This window comes from Xiphophorus hellerii, chromosome 15 (genome assembly GCF_003331165.1).
Source record: "Xiphophorus hellerii strain 12219 chromosome 15, Xiphophorus_hellerii-4.1, whole genome shotgun sequence".
NCBI lineage: Eukaryota > Metazoa > Chordata > Actinopteri > Cyprinodontiformes > Poeciliidae > Xiphophorus > Xiphophorus hellerii.
Genome location: NC_045686.1, coordinates 12607385 through 12627444, shown reverse-complemented (window position 1 = coordinate 12627444; position 20060 = coordinate 12607385). Strand labels below are relative to the sequence as shown.

Here is a 20060-nt window from a genome sequence, read left to right as displayed (position 1 = left end):
AGCTAGATTTTTTGTTTTAAATGTTTGAAATGCCTTATTACTACATGAGTCAAAATTGCAGAAACTAAATCAAAAACGAAGAAATAAGGTGTGATGAATTAATAGTTTAGCTATAAGTATGTAAACAGTGTATCTAGTCATTCTTTAAAACACACGGAACATCTTTTACTTGTTTTATTCCTTTGCTTCTTCCTCCATCCTGCCTAGCAACAAGAAGCACTTCTGTCTGGTGTATTTTTTTTTATCAGGCATCCCAAATCATGTTCCACCAATCTCTCTCTGTCATCCTCCTAATTACCATCATTCTTTTCTAATTCCCATCTCACTGACTGGCACCTCATCAGCTTGTTCTTACATTAGCTCTGTGTGCTGGCCCCATCAGGCTCCATTAGTTGACAGTATTATACATGCATCAGTGTGTCTCTCCATCGGGATAGGCTGTAATTAGCTGTGGGGATGAATTAAATATAAAACAGGATCAAAAGGAGGATCTCTGAGGTGCCAAGCTAATAGCAAGGTGGGTGCACTTTGATACGCAGCCAGAATCCATCAAGTGGTTCTGCATGTGTATCAAAAACAAACAAATATATAAAGTAAAAGCGTTTTTAAAAAAATTATTTTACATTCGTCCTAATTTGCAATGCTTCAAAAGGGGAAAAAATAAATTTATAAAGAAGCGGATATTTGTTGATGTGACATTAAATCGAGTCTTAAGCAAGTTGATTGAAATCTAGTTTTTTAGATTTTGAACACATAAGGTGCACTATACTCAAAAACTTGTGCAATAAAAAAGCAAAACAAAAGATGCACTAGTAAAAAAAAACAGGAAAACTACAGACACTGACAAACAGAGCAACAATGTGTTAAATGCCCCCTGAGAGAACAGGAGGAAGCAGGGGAGAGAGGGATGGTTCTGCCATCTGTGTGTGACAGACTGAAACCGATATCACCTCCTCTGCTTCCACATAAACACATACACCTCTTCAGATCACACACACACTCACGCACGAACATCATGTCCTTATGACAGCAGGTGGTGACAAAAAGACACAGAAGCAGCACTTGGCAGAGTACAAAAGGGATCACACTCACACAATTGTCAGATGTACAAAACAAGCTCAGTTTACAATATTTTCCTCTTCGGACAACAGAAAATCTACTTAGCAGATATGAGTGCCATATAAAATAGGGATGATAGACAAAAAGCTCAAAGCTTAATGTGTTATAATCTCAATACATTAAAAAATAATTAGTTTGAGTAATTTAAGTCAGAAAAGTGGAACTCATGTATAGATTCATCGGTCTCAAAAACCTGTTTGTATTGATTTTAATAATTAGGGTGTTCATACAATGTAAAAACTAAATTTGGTTTCTCACAAAATAAGAGTATCACATTAGACAAGAATGATTTTTGTATTAATTTGGTAAGTAATGGCTCATATTAAATCCTAGATAGATTGTAGATTTTCAAGCAGACAGTTACCGATATCCTCCATAAGAGAGGTAAGACCTCAAAGGTCAATGCTGAAGAAGCTCAGTGCTGTGTCCACGCATATTAATGGGAAATTAAATGGAGGGAAAAAGTGTGCTAGAAGACAGTTCACAACACCTAAGATTTCTCCTTTTGGGTCATAGATTATAAAATCCGGTTCACAGCAGCAAATGTCTATATTGCTGGTATTTGAATAAGTTAAAATGGCGTCATGTCCCTAGATAAATACTGTCTAGCTCAACAGATCTCCTTTCCCCAATTGTAGCTAAAATTGAGTTAAGTGCCTTGATTAGAGAAAAACTCTTTGTAAACTGAAAAGTGTACAATCTTAACTTGTACATTTCGTACCTTCTTACAGCCACTGATGTTTTTTTTTATTTTTATTTTTATCTGTCTTTGTCCTCCAGAATGTGATAAGTTGAGGAAAGATGGCTTCCGGAGCTCTCAGTACTACTCTCAGGGTCCCACTTTCTCTGACCCCAAACAGTCCATCAGCAGCCTACAGGATGACGAGGATGATGAAAATGACAGAAAGGTATGTGTGTAAGCACATATAGATGTTATATCTATAGATGTTAACATGCTGAACATGTGTCTTTAACATTAGCAAAGTTGCTGAATTAGCAGTGCGGTATAAGGTGATTTCTTATTGTGGTCTTTGTAAACCAGTTTCCTCTTTGTCTTTGCAGTGTCCATGCTGTGAAACTCACTGATTGAAATGATTTAATGATCTCAGCATGTCGTAAAGTTCTGCAGAAGCCTGCCATGAAGCCTGTAATCGATCTTTGTCTGCCCTCTAGTGGCTAGAAAGGAAAATACATATTTTCAGACATTTCTGTGTTGCTAATTTATTTAGCTTTACTCAGTCACAGTGTTGTTCACCTAATGCTCATTTTTGTACAAACTTAGAGTGGTGTGCATTTTGTTCATAGTGATTTTATTGCAGTAATGGAGAACAAAATTAGAAATAAAACTAAATTGAAAATTGAGAAAATACACAAAAGAGAAACAAAGGTTATGAAGCTAAACAAAGAAAGTTTTCTTTAATACACTTGTGATTATTGAACGTATTTGGTAAACAGCACATTATATAAATAGAGTATAGTCTGAAAAAGACCAACTATGTTATAGCTCTTGGAAGATATAAAATATTTGTATTTTCAAGCTTTATTACCTGTCATTTATTACCTATAATTTAGATTTACATAGTCATCCATCAGTCTTTCGTACTGAAAGTTTACTTTAAAAGTGTTACGTTTGAAGTGTGATCTCAATTGAAATATCTGAAATAAATTCATAGTGAAATTTTGTATTTATATTTAAAAATAAGTAAGACAGGATATAGAACTTTAATTGAGTCATGAAATGTATATATTGGTACTATAACACTCATGTACTCTGTCACCAGTATAAAGTAAATTCAGTATTTATCTCCTTGGATTTTATGTTCCAGCTTACGTCTATTTTTCAGTTTAAGGATGCTCTGACCTTTGACCTTTATAACACTGTTATTGTGACTTGTCACCCTTTCTCTCGTCATTTTCATTTCTTCACACTAACCTACTTCCAACAGGCCCAGCCATAGTTCCACTCCACTCTTGCCCTCTTTGTCTGCTTGCCGTCCGTTCTACTGTTTGCCCTCTCCTTTCCCTGCCGTCAGTACTTGTTGTTCTGATCCTAACTAAACCTGACAGTCTGTTTAGGAAAGGGAAACTGGGTTCATGTTTAACCTGGAGAAAATGCAGATAACAATCCATCCTTGTTACCAAAGTACCGCTCTGCTTTTTTCCCCTAAGATTGTCCTTCCCTTGTTCTGTTACCTTCTTACCTAATAATCCTTCATTAAGCTCCTGTTTTCATATTTTTTAGTCTTCCTAGAGTTGCATATAAGGGATAATTGCTTACATCTAAACCAGTGATGAGCTAAAACTGCTTTAAATTATATTAAGGTTCTTAAATCAGTCAAACTTGTAATCATTTAAAATCTATCTGAAGAGTAAATACTTTTCTTTTCCAGTAAAGCACATTGTATAATCCTCAAGATTCCAAATTTATTTAAAGTGAACTTAATAATAAAATTCTGAAATAAAACTTCAGTGCTTAAAATTGGTTTCAAAGGATTATCAGGAGCTTATAGCCTAATTCTGATGCCTAACTAAAGCCTAACATTATTCTAAAAGGGAGAACATGAAAGAGATACTGTATGTACTTAAACATCTTCGCCTGTCAACATTGGCAGCACCAGATAGCCAACATGATTAAACTGAGAATGTGCCTTACTTGTGGTCAGCGTTTCTTCTTTTTCACCTCTCAGAATCAGCCTGGGTGTGTTTGTCGAGTTCCAAAGATTTAAGTTGTGCTCTTCTTTCTGTCCTCCAATCACTGAGTTGGTTGTCCGAATTGGCTGAGTTAAACTAATCATGCCTCTTTAGTGGGTGGAAGAAAAAACAAGAAAAGCAATCTAAAAACAGTTTCACACAAACTGGAGTGAAGAGTGTGTGAAAGCACATTTAGCACTCCAGGCTTAGCGAATCGGAGATCAGCTCCTTTCTGGCTGAGAAAGCTTTTCTGGTCAGTGGTGTGTGGACTCCACAAACTGCTGCTAAACTTAAGATTTATTCATTTGCTCCTGAATATTAAATGCCATTTTCACTCAAACCTTTAACACCATTAACAATAAATACTCACTATGCTAATAATTATTTTTTAAAGAGTTCTGGATCAACAAAATAAGTTAATCTTAAAGGAATTCTTTTATTTTAGTCCGTAAAACACAGTAAGGTTATAGACTTGCCATGCTCTTAAATCCTAGGCTTTGACTAAACTAAAGAGTCACTTCTTTAGGTGTGTTATGGGAGTCAGTCAATGCATAGCACCACACCTCCACTTAGGGGTGGGCATTTACCGTATCGCTTGTCATTTATCATGGAACATTTCTCATCACACTAAGAATTTTGATTTATAACTGACTCAAGAAATTCCAGTTAATAATATTAAATAAAAAACAACACTGACAGTATTTTCAGAAACTTAAATTTCTATTTGTTCCAAATCATCCTCCCCCTACATCCAGTACAAACAAACGGAGCTTGTGTGGCACCATGAATGTGAAGGGATCTCTCCAGGATTATTTGGAAGTGTTTTCCTCTAGATGAAAACACAAAGACGTTAAAATGACTGGTTTGCTGGTGACTAATGGCTCAATTTAACATAGCTGTCTGTTCCCCTGTGCGATTTTACGATTGAGGGCTCTTAGTGTTCCAGCTCGGTTGACCGCTTGAATGATTCTGTCTCTCTCCTTGCTGCTGGCCTGCAGCTTTTATTGCGCCATCTTCAGCTGTTTGGTCAACAGGCTGATTTCATTTGGATCCGACTGATCATAAAACATCTTCATAGCACCAGAAACACTTATAGCTCAATCCATGAAGAGCCTTCAGTTGATGATTTAAGACAAGTATCTGGAGTTTTTTTAATTTCCAATCACATTTTTTTTCCCTCCCATGTTTTGTCGTACTAGTTCCTGCTGCTTCTCACCGTTTCTTTTGAGCTTCATATTTTCCGCCGCATTAAACTTCCGTTTTGTTGTCCTCCTCCAGTCGACAGCTTCGTCAGCGGAGGATGACAAATCTCAGCTCTCCGTGAGATCCCCGACGCCGCAGGGTGGGAGCGAGGTGGGGGAGGCGTCTGAAGTTGACGGGCAGGTGGTATGGAACAAGGCTCCGCCTCTCCCGACCCCGGAGGAGAAGATGAGGCAGGCGGCTCAGGCCGTGCCCACAGATATGGTGCCCATCAACATTACAGGTGTGTTATATTGTTTTCTTATAGTTCAGAAGGGAAACAAGTTGCCTCTCCTGTTCTTTCTCTTACTCTCTGAGCTGAATATAAACTAATCAGGAACTGTATCGCATCACTTAGGGGAAAAAAATGAAACTGTCCGTCATGGAGGTTTACTTTCCGTCTCCTATTCCATCCTATCTGAATGGGTTTGACCTTCACCTTTCCTCTATGCATGTGTGAGTGAGTGTTTGTGTGTGAAAATCTGTTGACGGCTTATCCAGAGGTCGAAGATTCTTGCTGACTTTGTCAGACCCCATTGTTTTTGACACATGGACACACAGCAAAACATGTTGACATAACCCTGTTAGCATGTTATTTGTATTTCACTGCTATCCAGTAGGAACATCTCATTTAGCAAGATTTGGTGTTTAAAACATAAATGGAAGCATTCTTATTATTTGTATTCTTCCACCATTCATTATTTACCTACAGCTGCTCCTGCAGACACTAATCAGAGCCTAATCTGGTCTTACTCCACTCATTTAGTATTGACTTCAGCTGCTGTCACTTCAGGTCACCGAGAGAACTTCCAAAGCTCATATGCAGACTCGTGGAGAGATCAGAGACTTTACTGTCACTTTGAGGAGAAGCCTGAGAGACACTATCTGGCCTCCTATCAAATCCTGCTTCCCTGACGCTCCGCAGCTTGTCACCAGCTAGCCACACAGCACAAAGAAAGGGAGTTTACTCTGACATTTCAGTCTTCCTGAAGGGAAACTAGACAGAGTGAGAGGGGCATGAAGCACTGTCTGTGTGAATGTGCACACTTCATGTCATGCTGTATCTGCCATGTGCATGTTTTTTTTTTTGTTTTTTTTTTTTACCTTTATCTACCTTAGTTGCTCATATTTAAAGAAATAAACATTAACCAATTGCCAAACCATTTTGTTGTAAAGAACTTTGCAATTATTACATGATGCCAATATTTTTTAATTGTATTCACTCAAATTTAGATGTTAAACTTCAATTTTTGGGATAATTTCTCTTCATCAAACATCCTTAAGAACTCTTTGCAGCTTTTAAAGTTTATTTTTTAAATAATCTGAAGCTGCTAAGTGATTCTAAATTGCTTATAAATATGTAATAGTTGTAGATTAAGTGAATAATTACAATGCATTTAATGTATTGGCATTGTTGTGTATATTTGCTCTCTGCAAAATACTATGACAGTTCAGAAGTTCTGGTTAGATTTAAGTCTCATTTATACATTGATAGATTAAATTAATCAGTTTTTAAAGCTTTAATAATATGTTTAAGTTAATAAGAATAAAACAACATAACAAATACTTTAATGTTTGAACTTACTCTCACTTCCTGACCTGTTAATGTTGCATGTTGAGCTTTTTAAAAACCCTGAAACCCTCTGCATGTCGTCGAGTTTGTTCCTTCTGACTAACCGAGTGCTGTTTGCCTGTGTGTCTTGCCTGCCTTTGCTCTCGCCCTCCCGGCCTCCAGGGGCAGTGTTTGACCGCCAGGCGAGCATCCGGCGCTCCCTCATTAACACTGACACCGTGCCCCGCCGGCCCAAGAAGGTCAAACGCAGAAAGACTATATCAGGGCTGCCTGACAACATCAACCAGGAGCTAGGTACGGATCTCTGCGGAGCCCTCTGTGCTAACTCTCTGCATGAGCATCCTGCACTCTGTCACAACCATTGAAAGCTTTCTCTCTTTTTTTTTTTTTATCTATGCCTGGTGGGTTATCTTTTCTTTTTTATATAAAGAGAAACATTATGTCTTGCTATAGTCTTCCTACCCCTTGAATTGAATTATTTCAAATGTTGTCATGTTACAACCAACATTTTAATATATTTTATATAAATTTATGTGAAGGACAGACATAAAGTAGTGCTTAATCTATGAAAAGAAAACAATATTGGTGTGGATTTGTACTGAACTGCCCCATGGTCAGCTGCAGTCTCCAACAGGTTTCCTGATATCCTTTAATTATCTTCAAATTAACTCTGATATGCTTCCTTGTCCCATGGAAGAAAAGCAAGTCATAGCATGACACTTCCACTTCCATGCTTCACCCTGGGAATGGTATGTTCAGCTTGATTTTTTTGCCACAGAAAGCATTTTGCATTTAGGTTTTAAACCTTTAGTCTCTTCCACATGTTTGCCATGTGATATATCCATGACTTGGTTTGAGCCATTCAGATTTTTCCACCAGAGTTCTGGATCTCTGCAGCTTCTCCAGAGCTGCCATGGATCTTATGGCTGCATCTCTGATTAAAGCTCCTTTTATACAACGTCAGCTTACGTTGTATAATAAAAAGCATAATTAAAAATTTATGATTAAAAACTTTTTTTTTAACTTTTGCTTTTTTCTCTCATTTCCCCTCCAAATTTGTGAGGCACCTGCCAGGGGACCCGCATCCCCCACTTTGAAAAACACTGAGCTCTTCACAGAACCTCTGAATTTATACTGAGATTAAATAAAACATACTCTATTTATTAATTAGGTGACTTCCAAAGGTCATTGGTTGCATTAAATTTTATTTAGAAGGGAGTGAAAGCAAATATAGACCACACTTTTCAGATTTTTCCTTGTAAAACATTTTATCCAAGGAAAAAGTTTAGGAATTTCTTTCCCCTTTAAGATTGGTCACTACTTTGTGTTGGTCTGTCACATAAAATCCCATTATATTTCATTGAGATTCATGGGTGTAATGACAAAATGTGAAAAAGTTCAATGTGTATGAATTTTAAGTTACTGGTAAATGACAAAAGCCTTGCAGCAGCTCATATTTCATTGTTGGAGTTCTGCTCTCCTCCACCCAGTTAAACTGAGCCCGCAGCCAACAACCAGTTATAGAGGCTTCAAGTCTTTTTGTGGTTATAATTGTGCTTTCATAGAGTTTTTTCTTCTTTTTTTTTTTAGTCTAGCGACATTAGGTGTTTTGTTTCTGGAAATTGTGCTTCAGAATAAATGACTCTCCCAGATCTGAACCATTCCTATAAAAGGTTATGTGCTTCTCTAACCTTAGTTACTCTTCTGGGTGTTAAGCGACAATAAGCTCTTTGAGCTGACACAGTGCTCTGACAGTGCAGCATGACTAATGTTTACATTTCCCTCAATTGTCACATGGTTGCAGCATTTCATGTCCCTTTTCTTTCTTTGGTCACTGAGATCAATCAGGATAGATTGGAATGGAGCTTTAAAGTCTGGTTAGTACCCCCTTTGACTACAGCGTCTGAGTGTCGGCAGAGCTCACTCCGGGGAAATTGTCCCGCTGCTTTGTCCCCTCCCTCCTTTAGCACTGGAGCTGCCTGCAAAGTAGAGATGTAGCTTAATCTATCTATTGCAGCAGAAGCAGCAGCCAAGCTGTCAGTCCGGCTTTTAGCAGAGGAAGGGAGAGGGTGTATGCGTGGTGTGGAGACAGAAGGAGGAGAGAGAAAGGAAAGTACGCAGGAGTGAGTGCGCGAACACAAACATTAACAGGAGAACCATCATAAATGAGATTAGACATCCTCTCTCTGTACATTCACTCCTCAGACTGTGCACAAGCCAGTATGGTTAGTATGTGTATCTTCTTTCGGCGCATGTTCTTGGGTTTCTGATCTTGAATGAGCATGTTTGCAATGCACATGCACGCTCATGTGTCTTTTGTGTAAATGTTAATGCGGGTGAAGTGGTCAGTAATCTATTAGGCTGAGCTACAATAAGATTCAGAGAGGAAGTGCAGTGGAGAGTGTCTCCCATCATCATTTCCTCGTTAATGACAAAGACCAGATTCTATTAACGCATGCGACACGGTTACGCTAAATCAAATTAGTAATCTCTTTTTGTGACCAGTTCATCTGAAAGTCCGGTCCGATGAGAAGAAGACTCCGTTGAACCAGAGAAAAGATTTTTCACCATCACATGTTTCTTTTTTTTCCCCCCACAGCAGCTAAAGGGCGAGGCGGAGAACTTCGGCCACAGTCCATGTTCATCCCAGGACAGTACTCCACTTTGGGCCGAGTGGGGAGCGTCAACTCAACTCTCCGACATTCAGAGACCAGAGACTCGAGCTGCCAGACGGAGGAAGTGAAGATTGTCCCCCCGTCTATGAGGAGAATCCGGGCGCAGAGAGGACAGGGGATTGCCGCTCAGATGGCCGGTATATCTGCTTCCTCTTCCACGGGAAGCATCTCCATCTCCAGCAGCGACAGCTCGGGGGTTGTAATTATGCCCCATCTGTTTAACGGAGACCCCTCCCGTTTTCACAGCCTCCCTCGACAAGGTGCTAGGGTGTCCCTCAGTGCTGATCCTATCTATAGCAGCACGCCCAAAAAGCCAGAGGACCAGCCTCAGAGGCAGATTGGGAAGCTACAGGTTGACGACACGGTGGTGCACATGAGGAATACTCCGAGGATGAACCCTTTACCCAGGCCCAAGTCTCAAGAAGTGAGAGGGACGCACCCTACTGAGTGGGGAGGCAGCACGGCGTGCGTCGTCTCCCCTCATGCTGCTTATTCCACTTCCTACATCCCCAATGCCACACTGTCTAGCTCGACTGAAGTGATTAGCCTCAAGACCTCCAGTCAGTCAGTTTCAGCTTACCCCATGTCTCGAGCACTCAGCCAGGCTTCCTCTACCAACACCGACCACCTGATGTCCAGTCCAACCGCTTTTAGCCACAGCCCATCCTTGACCACTTCCACCCTCATGCACACACCTCAGGACATTTGTCTCACACCTGCCAGGCCAGCTAGTGAGTCGGGTCACTCAGACAGCAGCATCCACAGCCGCAGCACCCTGGCCCCCACTCCGCCGTCCTTCCTACCAGAAGAGAATTGGATCTATGACACGCCTGAAAATGTGATGACCCCACACCGCACCCTGACCTCCAGCTGCTCAACCCCAATCAACCAGCTCTACAGCAGCTTGGAACACTCCTCCAGGACCACCACCGACTCAAGTTCACTCTACTCTCAGGATAACGATGGGTACTACACCTCTATGCACCTGGATTCGGGTCTACGCTCCCGAAGTCACGGTAGCGGGCATGGTGCCACAGCTGGACGAGCCTCCAGACACAGCATGTATGAGTGTCGCGAGATGGTTGGTGAGGAAGACTCTGGGAGCCTCTACAGTGACCGCTCCCTCTCCCGCAGCATCTCCCTCCGCAAGTCCAGGAAACCCCCGCCTCCCCCAACTCGCACAGACTCTCTGAGACGCAAGCCTGCAGCAAAGAAACCCCTAGGAGGCGTTGCCGCCATTAGCGGTGCTAATATTCCTAATGGCAGTATGCTCAGTGAGACTTTGATTGCTAGCTTGCAGCAAAGCTTACAGATGGGACTGAGAGAAGGAAAGGGAAAGGGTGCTTCGCCCTCCTCACCATCGCACAGTCCAAGCAGTGACTATGATGACCCTTGGGTGATGCGGTCACGCAGTCAGAGCAGCATCAGTGCAGGTAGCTCTGCAGCCTCGCTAGCAGCTAGCGCCAACGGTGCTGGCATGCCAAGCGTGTACTCTCTCTGCCACGTCACGCCCACCCCCAGTGACACTAGCAGCTTGCGTTCTGACTATGCCGAGTCCTGGGGATACTACTCAGACTACCCACGCAGCCAAGTTGACCAGAGGGTCCAGACACCTCCTGGCCATGCTGCAGATAGGGTCACAGCTGGGGGTCATCCAGGAAAGTTTCGGAAAGCAGGTCAGACCCAGGGGGCTCCATCTCAGGAAGTAGAGGTGTCTGCAAAGAGCAAACCCTCCAACTCCTCACCGGACCGGGTGCACAGACTCACCTCCCCATCCAGCGGCTATTCCAGTCAGTCCAACACCCCCACAGCTGGAACACCGGTACCCGCATTCGTCAGGTCCATGTCTCCGTCGGGTGGAAAACCTAGACCGAAAGTCCCGGAGAGAAAGTCGTCTCTACTCTCCTCGGTTTCTGTCTCATCCTCCTCTACTTCGCTGTCCTCCAATACCTCAGACAGTCTGAAGTGCTCTGGTCCCCCTCCACCACTTCCACCACTGCTGTTCTCCTCCTCAGCTCCCACCACCCCTCTCAATGCACCTCCACCCTTCCCTCCCCCTCCAACTTCTACTCCTCCACCTCCGCAGGATACTTCTTTCCCTGCTCACTCCACTTCCCCAGAATTTCCTCCTCCACCGTCCCCAGACATGCTAATCCATACCAGCTCATCTTTCAATGGGAGCCTCAGTCCACCCCCTCCCCCGCCTCTCCCTGCCATAGGGCCCCCTCCACCTCCTCCACTTCCTAATTTTGCTTCAGTGTGTACCTCTCCTCCTAAGAAGACAGCAAAAGATCCTCCTATGGCAGATCTTTCCAATAGCCCCTCAAACTCGCCCAAGCCCTTGATCACCCCGTTTGCGCTGCAGAGTGTTCAGCTCCGCTCAGTTAGACGACCAGAGAATGAAATCAACAGTAAATCAGACAACATCGAAACAAGTCTAGAAACCATTTTGGGTCTGAAACATCAGGACCAGGAGTTGTCTTACTCTCAAGGGCATCCCACTGTACTGACCTCGTTGACTGGCTCATCTGAACAGGATTCGCTCAAGGCCCCGCCGTCACCTGTGTCGCAGCTTCTGGAAGAGCTGTCACTGGACTGCAGTTTCACAGATGAAACACCAGATGGCGCTCCCATCAATGGGGAAACTGATGAGCAGAGTTACCGTATGTTAAACGGTGAAGAAAACAAGGAACGTAGCTCCCCCATCAAACAAAAGCCCCCAGCCGTCGCCAAGAAACCCAAAGTTTCTCTGATATTACCGTTTAGCACAGGCGAACATGTCCAGCCACAGCTTCTGGATGCAACTCCTCTAACCCAAGCAGATGACCAAGTGGATGCACCACACAGGCAGATAGATGAGGAGGTGATAGAGCAGAGTGAGGAACAGGAAGAGGAGGATACTCAAGAAAGCTTTGAGCTGTCAGGGAGAGGTGAGACATCACCAGACCAGGATGACTCCTACTATACAAATGAAGACAGAAGTGTTGATCATGAACTTGCAAACGGAGAGGCTCAGGAAGAAGAAGAGGAAGAAGATGGAATGAGTAGCACCACTGGGTCAATCAGCTCCAAGGATGATGATATAGGTGGGTCTGAATTCAATTTTGTATTCATTTTTAACAGGATAGACTCTTATGCCAGAAACTTCAACACTTAAGCTTTATTTGATAATCTTCTATGGTTAGAAGTTGAGCTATTGGCTGCTGTTAGAGTTGAAATTAGATTTTTTTTTCTGGTTATGAAAACTGAATGTTGTGGCTTATCACTGGGCCAGCAGTGCTGCTGCATAAAATCAGACTTTCTCCTTTATACACACTTCCTTTTTTCCACACATCCCACCACACTCTCTCTGGAAAGTTCCAACAAAGGCTGGAAAAGCATGGATTTTCCTTTCAGATCTGAAGTGTGAAAAAAGAGAGCTGGAAATATAATTGTGTTTCCAGACTTTATTTCCAAACTCATTGTCTAAAAGTTGCACTTAGCTTTCCCTCCATCCTTCAACCCATCAATCCAACTATCTCATCTTTAACCCATCTGCCAGGCCATTTATTTATACATATGTCCTCCTCTCCATCCATCCTACTCTTTTTGAGCCTTCTGTCTGCCTTTAATTCCTTTTTGTTTAAAACTTCAAGAATAGGCTAAAAATAGACTGAGAATTTGATATTTGAATCTGCAAAAGGGAAACCACTCTCAGTCCAAATATTCATTTTCTCTTTCTTTTTTTTTGGGCTGTTCTTCCATACTCCATCTCTGTAAATCAGTCCTTTCTAGCCCGGTCCACCCCTCCTCCCCTCTCTCTCCCTCTCTCACTCTCTTCGTATGAGGTAAGGATGGGGGCACGTGTCCCAGGGGAGACGCTGTTTTGTGGTTGGAGGGAGATCGGCGGGGGGAGGGGCTACATGGTGGAGTGAAGGGAGGGGAACTGATCCTGTAGAGAGGATGAAGGGGAGGACGGGGCGAGTGTAAACTGTGACTGCAGGCAGTTGATGCTCAGACCTGAGCGAGGGAAGGATGAGAAGGCGACATATGGAGTGGAGGAGAATGTAAGAGGACAGTCAGGGATTCCACCTCTTTGGATATCACCAGGTTAAAGCGACAAGATGGAGACATGAGTGGTTTTTTTTTGACTTGTTTTTTGTGTGAAGATGTAAATAAGTTGCCTTTTTTTCCCCCCCCTCAGGTGAGGTTTTTGAACCCAGCACGGCTGAATCGTCTCCGCCCCCGTCAGCGAACGGGGCGTCTGAGAAGAACATGGTGACCCCTACTCCCACTGCTACCCGACCCAGAACCACAGAGGACCTCTTTGCTGTGATTCACAGGTAGGAACTCATCACAACTCCCCTAATTTCAGGGTCCAACTTCAGAAATGTAATTTGTTCTCCTGAGCCGCCTCTTATTTATCGCTCTTGCTTCCGAATCCTCTATCAACATCCAATTCTCTCATCCTCACAAACTGATAAGCTCCTTCCTCTCCATCACCGTTCAGGGCTTGATTTCTTTTCCTCTACCTCCACTTCTTCACCTCTCTGACATAACTTTACCAATCCAGCATTGTCCAGCATCGAAGCAAGCCTTTTCTGGACAGTTTAATGACGAAACGCGATGTTTCAGGAGCCAAAATGAGTCATTAAATGTTCATGAAGGCATCTGTGTTCATTTAGTCACATTATCATTGCTCATTCTCAACAGGAGAGGAGGGAAAAAAAGACAGTTTCTTCATTTATTATTAACTATTGAACACCCTTAAGTCCTAATCTAGGTTAGGGGCCACTGGAGACTTTCCCATCTTCAGTCTTCACGTTTCTGCTCTCTGTGACACATTCTGCATACGTTGCTCTGCCTTGCTCCGCATAAATATCCCATGCAGCCCGCCAGTTTGTGCTCCACGGTCACGTGCGACGGCAGCGGCAGTCGGACTTCTCCCTGAGCTTCACAGCGTTTCATTTTCACAGGATTTTATCTCCGCTCAGAAGAGGGGTTTTCGGTGCATTTATGGCACCCGTTGCGTCACGTGTACAAGTATGGTGTTGTGCAGCCTAATTAAAGATGAAGACTGCATGCAGCTCGCAGGCGAGTTGTTTGTATTTGTTCGGCACACTCCTCCTCCACAACACCTCGGGGGGGACGGAGCGTAAAGAATAATTTCACATTAGGATTTCTGGAAGTGCTAGACATTTAGAGATTTTTTTTTTTGTTAATGATCACAATTGGAGATTTTTAGCAGCAAAATGGGCAGAAATTTCAAATAAATTGGACATTTTGGAGCAACATACATTCAGTGACTGTTTCTCTTTCTTAGGATGATAAAAATTTGTGCAGCAGGTTGCTTAGTAGAGGTAATAGTGTTGAGCAAAAAAAATAAAATTAAAGATTCATGAATTTTATCCCCATTTTTATGTCGCTAACCTCTATCTGATTTTTATTAAACCCATAAAAGATTACAATTTAATGCCTTTGATCATCAAAGGAAAAAAAAATTCCAGATTTTTCAATGCAGTCGCTGATTGGAGACAGTAAAGGAAAAAATTTGCCGAGTTTAAACTCTGACCAAGCAATTGAAGCTGGGAGACACCAAGTTATTTTTAGCTTTCACATCTGGTTTCTGTAGTTTTTTTTTTTTTTTAGTTACTGATGAACATCCTGTGTGAAAAGTCTTCAGAGCCCAAGCAGAAAACTTATCTGAAATAAAACACTCCAAACCGGCCAGGAGGAAGAGATCGATGGCGTGCTCGGAGCTCGGTCTCATATTGCACATGTGTTCACCTCTAGAACTGTTGATGCTGTTCAGTATGCCGTTATCACGGTCCACTGGATCCAGGTTCCCTATCTTATGCAATGCTCAAGTGACAACAGCAACTTGCAGAGGGAGGCTGCAGGGATGAGATCGAATTTAGGCCAAAAATGCATTTTGTAGTGAGATTCTCCAATAATCGATCATGTTTTCAGTCCTCCCTCTTATGACCTTCAGTGAGAGCTTTATTTTTTTTTTCTCCTGTTCCTAAATGGAGGATTTTTTTTGGTGAAGACTAGAGGATTACAGATTCTACATATGTCCTTCACATATTGTTACCTTGAGCATCAGGTTCCCGCTCTGCATTTTCAATGCATTTAATTACATTCTCACAGGGGCGCTACTAGGCATACTGGGGCATCAGACTCTTTTAAATAAAACATTTACTCTAGTGTTCTGATTTTAATCACTTTGGTCTAAATGGAAATTTTACTCTGTATACTATTTAGTGGTTCACAACAGACAAATATCCCGTAACTGTTAAAAGGTTCTGGAGATCCCTTCTGGTGCTTGATATCCTTTTCTTTATTTTAAAAGTGCTTAAATTTTGAGTAAAGTGTTTAAGGTAGCTTAAAATTGCCATTTTTTTAAATGTTGCTACCAAAACCTAACAACTTACTCTTGTTTTGCATTGCTAACCTGGTAAAACAAACCAATAAAACTGCTTTGGGTAGATTAATCATTATTTCTAAGTAAGAATTGTGTAAACTGCGTAAACCAGTTTTTTAAAAATATCTCTCCTCATCAAAATTAGTTGAATTCTATCAATTTCTAGATTATTTCATCTGAAACTTGCTAAATTAAAATAAATATATTCATTTTAACTTATTCTAGTTTACATTGACTTAATCTTTAGACGAAGCAGCAAATATTTGTCTATTTAAATTTTACTAATAAAATGGAAGAACAAAGCATGAAAATATAGCAGAGAGATATATTTGCGCTCGGTACAAATGGTGTACCGAGCGCACCATTTGTACGCTCGGTACAAATGGTGCTCTACAGAGTTTCTGCATTGTTTTACACATAATTATTTCCATTTTATTTCTTGAAAGCTGTAAATTGACTCGATTGTTCAGTACAAAAAGGAAGTTTATTATGTTTGAGAGGCAAACTTGATTATTATGCCACTATCAAAACTTTTCTTGAAAATGGTCTCAAAACAATATTTGTTGTACAGCAAAATTTGTTGTAGTGGCCGGTGTATGCAGGGTAGCAAACAGCCCTGTCAGAAGAAATTGAATGACAGACATTGTGCGATACGTGAAATCCCCCCACTTTTTATATATTTTTACATGTGTTGTACTTAGATTATTGTACCTGTTGTGGTTAATTTAACCCTTGAACTCACTGTTCAAGTCGTCTTTGTGTCCACAGGTCCAAGCGGAAAGTTCTGGGACGTAGGGAGTCTGAAGAAGACAAATCCCTAACTGGGAGCCAGCCCCAGTCTCCACCGTCGACCCCCACCAGCCTGTCTCCGGGGACGGTGTCACCGCTGCCCCGCCAGGCGGGCTCTATCCAGCGCAACCTCCGCAAGACCTCCACCAGCAGCGATTCCTTCAAGGCCCTCCTCCTCAAGAAGGGAAGCCGCTCCGAGACCAGTTTCAGGATGTCTGCCGCCGAGATGCTTCGCTCCACTGACCCTCGCTTCCAGCGAACACGCTCGGATGGCTCGTTAGACCCCGCTCTGGGTTCGCCCACCTCGCCGATTACCCCAAACAGCCCCTCCAACTCTCCCAGCCGAGGTAAGAGGGCATCCGAACTGGAGTGGGGCCGCTACGAGGGTCTGTCGTCGCCTACATCCTCGCCCTACTCGATGGGCACCTCAAAGTTCGGACGCTCTCGCACGCCGCCGTCTGCCGCCAGCAGTAAATACAACGCCCGGAACAGAATCCTCAGCAGCCCCATGACCGTGATCTGCGAGCGCGAAGGAGAACTGGCTGAGAGCGAGAATGGAGAAACTGCTGAAGATCTGTCCGACCCAGCGGTCCGGACTCTCCCCGTGCTCACAGACTCCAATGGCACTTGATAAGCTGAGCTCATGTGGAACATAACCTAGAAGGGGGTCCAAAGAGGGCCCTCCCCGAGCTCCAGCCCCCTTTGTGCTGCCTCTGACGGAGGGATCTGATGCCAGTGGTCACCTGATCATGAACCACGCAAACCTGTCTGAAGTGGAAAAATGGCTCTGCTAGTATGATTTCATTCAATCTTGTAGTGATTCACCTCCTGTTAAAAGAAGTCCTTCTTTAACATCTGGTGTCTTTTATTTAAATGTTTTAATTATCCCTCTAGTTTAATTAAAGAACAAGCATTTGAGGGCAAGCTAAGGTGAAGGAATCAGAGTTGTAAACATTTAACTTTGCAGCTGTGGCAGCTGGAAAGTAAAGATGTGTTTTTTGCTCAGCTTGTGAAAACTCAGTTTCTGTGTTTTGCTGCCTGGCTTTAGAAAGTGACTGAAAGCAGCACCGTTTACAAAGTCAAACTGGAGGACCAGGTACAGCAGACAGAAAGCCTGACGGTACACCTTCAACTGTAGAAACACCAGCTTTTTACTTTCTCCTCACAGCTCAGCCGTTAATGTGTTCAGTGGTCCACAGGACGTGCAGAGGGGCTCAGTGCTGCCACCCAGAGATGGGATCAGTGCGGACGATACCAAGACTGGATGAAAAAAATCTTGACTTTTAGTTTGTAGACTTTGCACTGTGCATAGATCTGTTTCTGTTTGTGACTTTGAATTATGTTTTAAAGATCGTTTTAGTTATGAGTTGTGTTTGGGAGTTAAATATAAACCTGTAAATGTATATTAAAAGATCTTATTTTATTGTCCAGCTCTTTTAGTTTTCATGTGGGTAACCAAAGAGTTTATTATTAAACAGAACTGGCTGTTAATCTGAACTCAAACTGAGGGTGTGTTTTTGTCTGGCAACAAATCTGTTTGATGTTTGTAGACGTTAAATGATTTCTTTTACGATGTCTGACTAAGTCTGACTAATTGTTTTATAAACTATAAAATTTTAGAGCCCTGTGTTTACTTTTACATCGTTTATTTCTCGTCGCAGGGCATTGGGATTTTGTTCCTTATTCCTTATAAGGAGGGTTACTTCATAGTTCTCATGTCAAATTTCAGTACTCTACACTTTTTTATATTTAGATTGCTGTATAAATACAAAGAATTACTTTGGCAATAATCTTCTGTGCTCAGGAATTAAATATGTAACATGGATGGTCAAATGTTGGACTAAAAGATGGATGGATGGATGGATAATGGCTCACAAATGAATGTTTGGATGATGTATAGATTGATTGATGAATGGATGGTCCTGATTTACAATGGATTGATGAACCAACAGATGATGGATGTGTACAAAACTTAGACAACTGGATTGAGAATACAATCTGGAAGTACAAGACCTGGAAAAAACATTAGACCTCCATAGATTTCCAGGCTGTTTAGGAGCCATGAGTGTAGGCTTGTAGTTTGATATAAACATTTCTGTTAATATTCCTCTTACTGCTCCTGTCCTCATTCCTGACTTGTGTAAATCTTTTTCTGGGGCTCACAGCTGGGTAAATATGCTCCCTTCAGATTTATGAACCAAACTGACAGGCGTGTGATGTACCAGCCGTACCAGCCTGTGTGTCTCTCAGCCTCTCTGTGGCGATGACCGAGCGCTTGTCTCGTGCTTGGAAACATCTCAGTTCTGCAGCTTTGTTAGAGGCTGGTTGGCAGATAGGGGTGGCAGTGAAGTGCCAGGCTCCATTTATACGTCTGTAATCAAAAAAAAAGGTGATATTTAAATATGTCAGTTCTCTCTGTGTGTGATGCAGGGCCATCTGGCTGCCTGACGCACCAAATCATATCCTCATTAGCGCCGTGGTCATGCCATGCTCCTCGGTCATCTGGAAAGCTCAGCCCCCTCCTCTCTTCTTCCCCTTCTATGGGGTCATCAGTTACATCTCCTCCTGGACATCCTCGTTAGGGATCTGAGCAACAGTGAGCTGTTCGGACTCCACACTGTCCACAAGTTCAGTAAAAAAAACTAAACAAAAAAATGCTCTCTGGAAGGTATTGGAACGGAAACACAGATCTCCTCATACAGTTTTGTGTGATTCAGCAGTCACCTGTCCTCCACAAGCTGCCTCCATCTGGCCATCAGAAGGGAATCAATACCCTCCCCTCCCGGCTATGATCACACTCCAGACGCTTCCTGCTGTCCTTCTGTTAGCACGTGCATCTGCGCAGCATCTTCACAGGGTGTGACTAAAAAAAGCTCAGCAGAGTAATCTGGAATATTTCCAGCCCTGCAACATACTGCAACCTGGTCAACATGCTGCTACGGCTGCCCAGATCTGAAAACTAGTCAGTGTCTAGGTGCTGTTTGAATTGTTGATCACTTACCTTTTTTTTTTCTCCAGGAGATGCTAGTGGATTTTAAAAATGTATGTGTTAAACATGTTAAAAATCTTGAAAGGCTTTTAGGGAAATTTGATGTCCTGTTTTCCTTGTGTAGCTGTTTTTTGTTCTCCATGCTTCAAAGAGGAGTAGTTCACTGTGAGGTATTGACACATATAATAAGGTCTGACCTGGAGATTTATCAGGTTTTAATACATACAAACTCATTTGTGTAAACTTTGTCACATTTAAATGATGAATTAAAACACTGAGCATAACATAAGATAATTGTGTTGCATGTCATGTAATTGACGAATGGATTACCCAAGATCTGCATTTATGCATAAAGTGCATAGCCGGGGTTTCTACACAGTCTGGGAAATTATTAAATTTGAAGTATTCTACAGGTCAGAATAAGATTGGAAAAAGAAATATTACCATGGCTGATATTTCAAGATATTTACATTTTCAAAACTTTATTCCTAATCCTGTAGTTTAAATTTTTATATCCTTTCATCTGTTTGTTCTTCCCTCCTTTTGTCTGTTCATCCATCCATTATATGTCAGCCATTTGTC

At 42.2% G+C, this 20060-nt stretch overlaps 1 protein-coding gene across 7 annotated transcripts in view; it reads left to right on the top strand.

The window, feature by feature from the left end:
* nhsl1b (NHS-like 1b) overlaps positions 1-18596 on the top strand; it is a 100041-nt gene extending 81445 nt beyond the window's left edge. For 6 of the 7 annotated variants that reach the window (XM_032585744.1, XM_032585746.1, XM_032585751.1 and 3 more), the window contains exons 3-8: positions 1900-2027; positions 5089-5293; positions 6785-6916; positions 9222-12383; positions 13481-13619; positions 16469-18596. In XM_032585744.1, coding sequence (XP_032441635.1) covers positions 1900-2027; positions 5089-5293; positions 6785-6916; positions 9222-12383; positions 13481-13619; positions 16469-17120 — 4418 coding nt within the window. In that variant the 3' untranslated portion in view covers positions 17121-18596. The remainder of the gene's footprint in view (positions 1-1899; positions 2028-5088; positions 5294-6784; positions 6917-9221; positions 12384-13480; positions 13620-16468) is intronic. The other variant, XM_032585747.1, reaches the window with a different exon arrangement.
* Positions 18597-20060: the final 1464 nt, after the last annotated feature.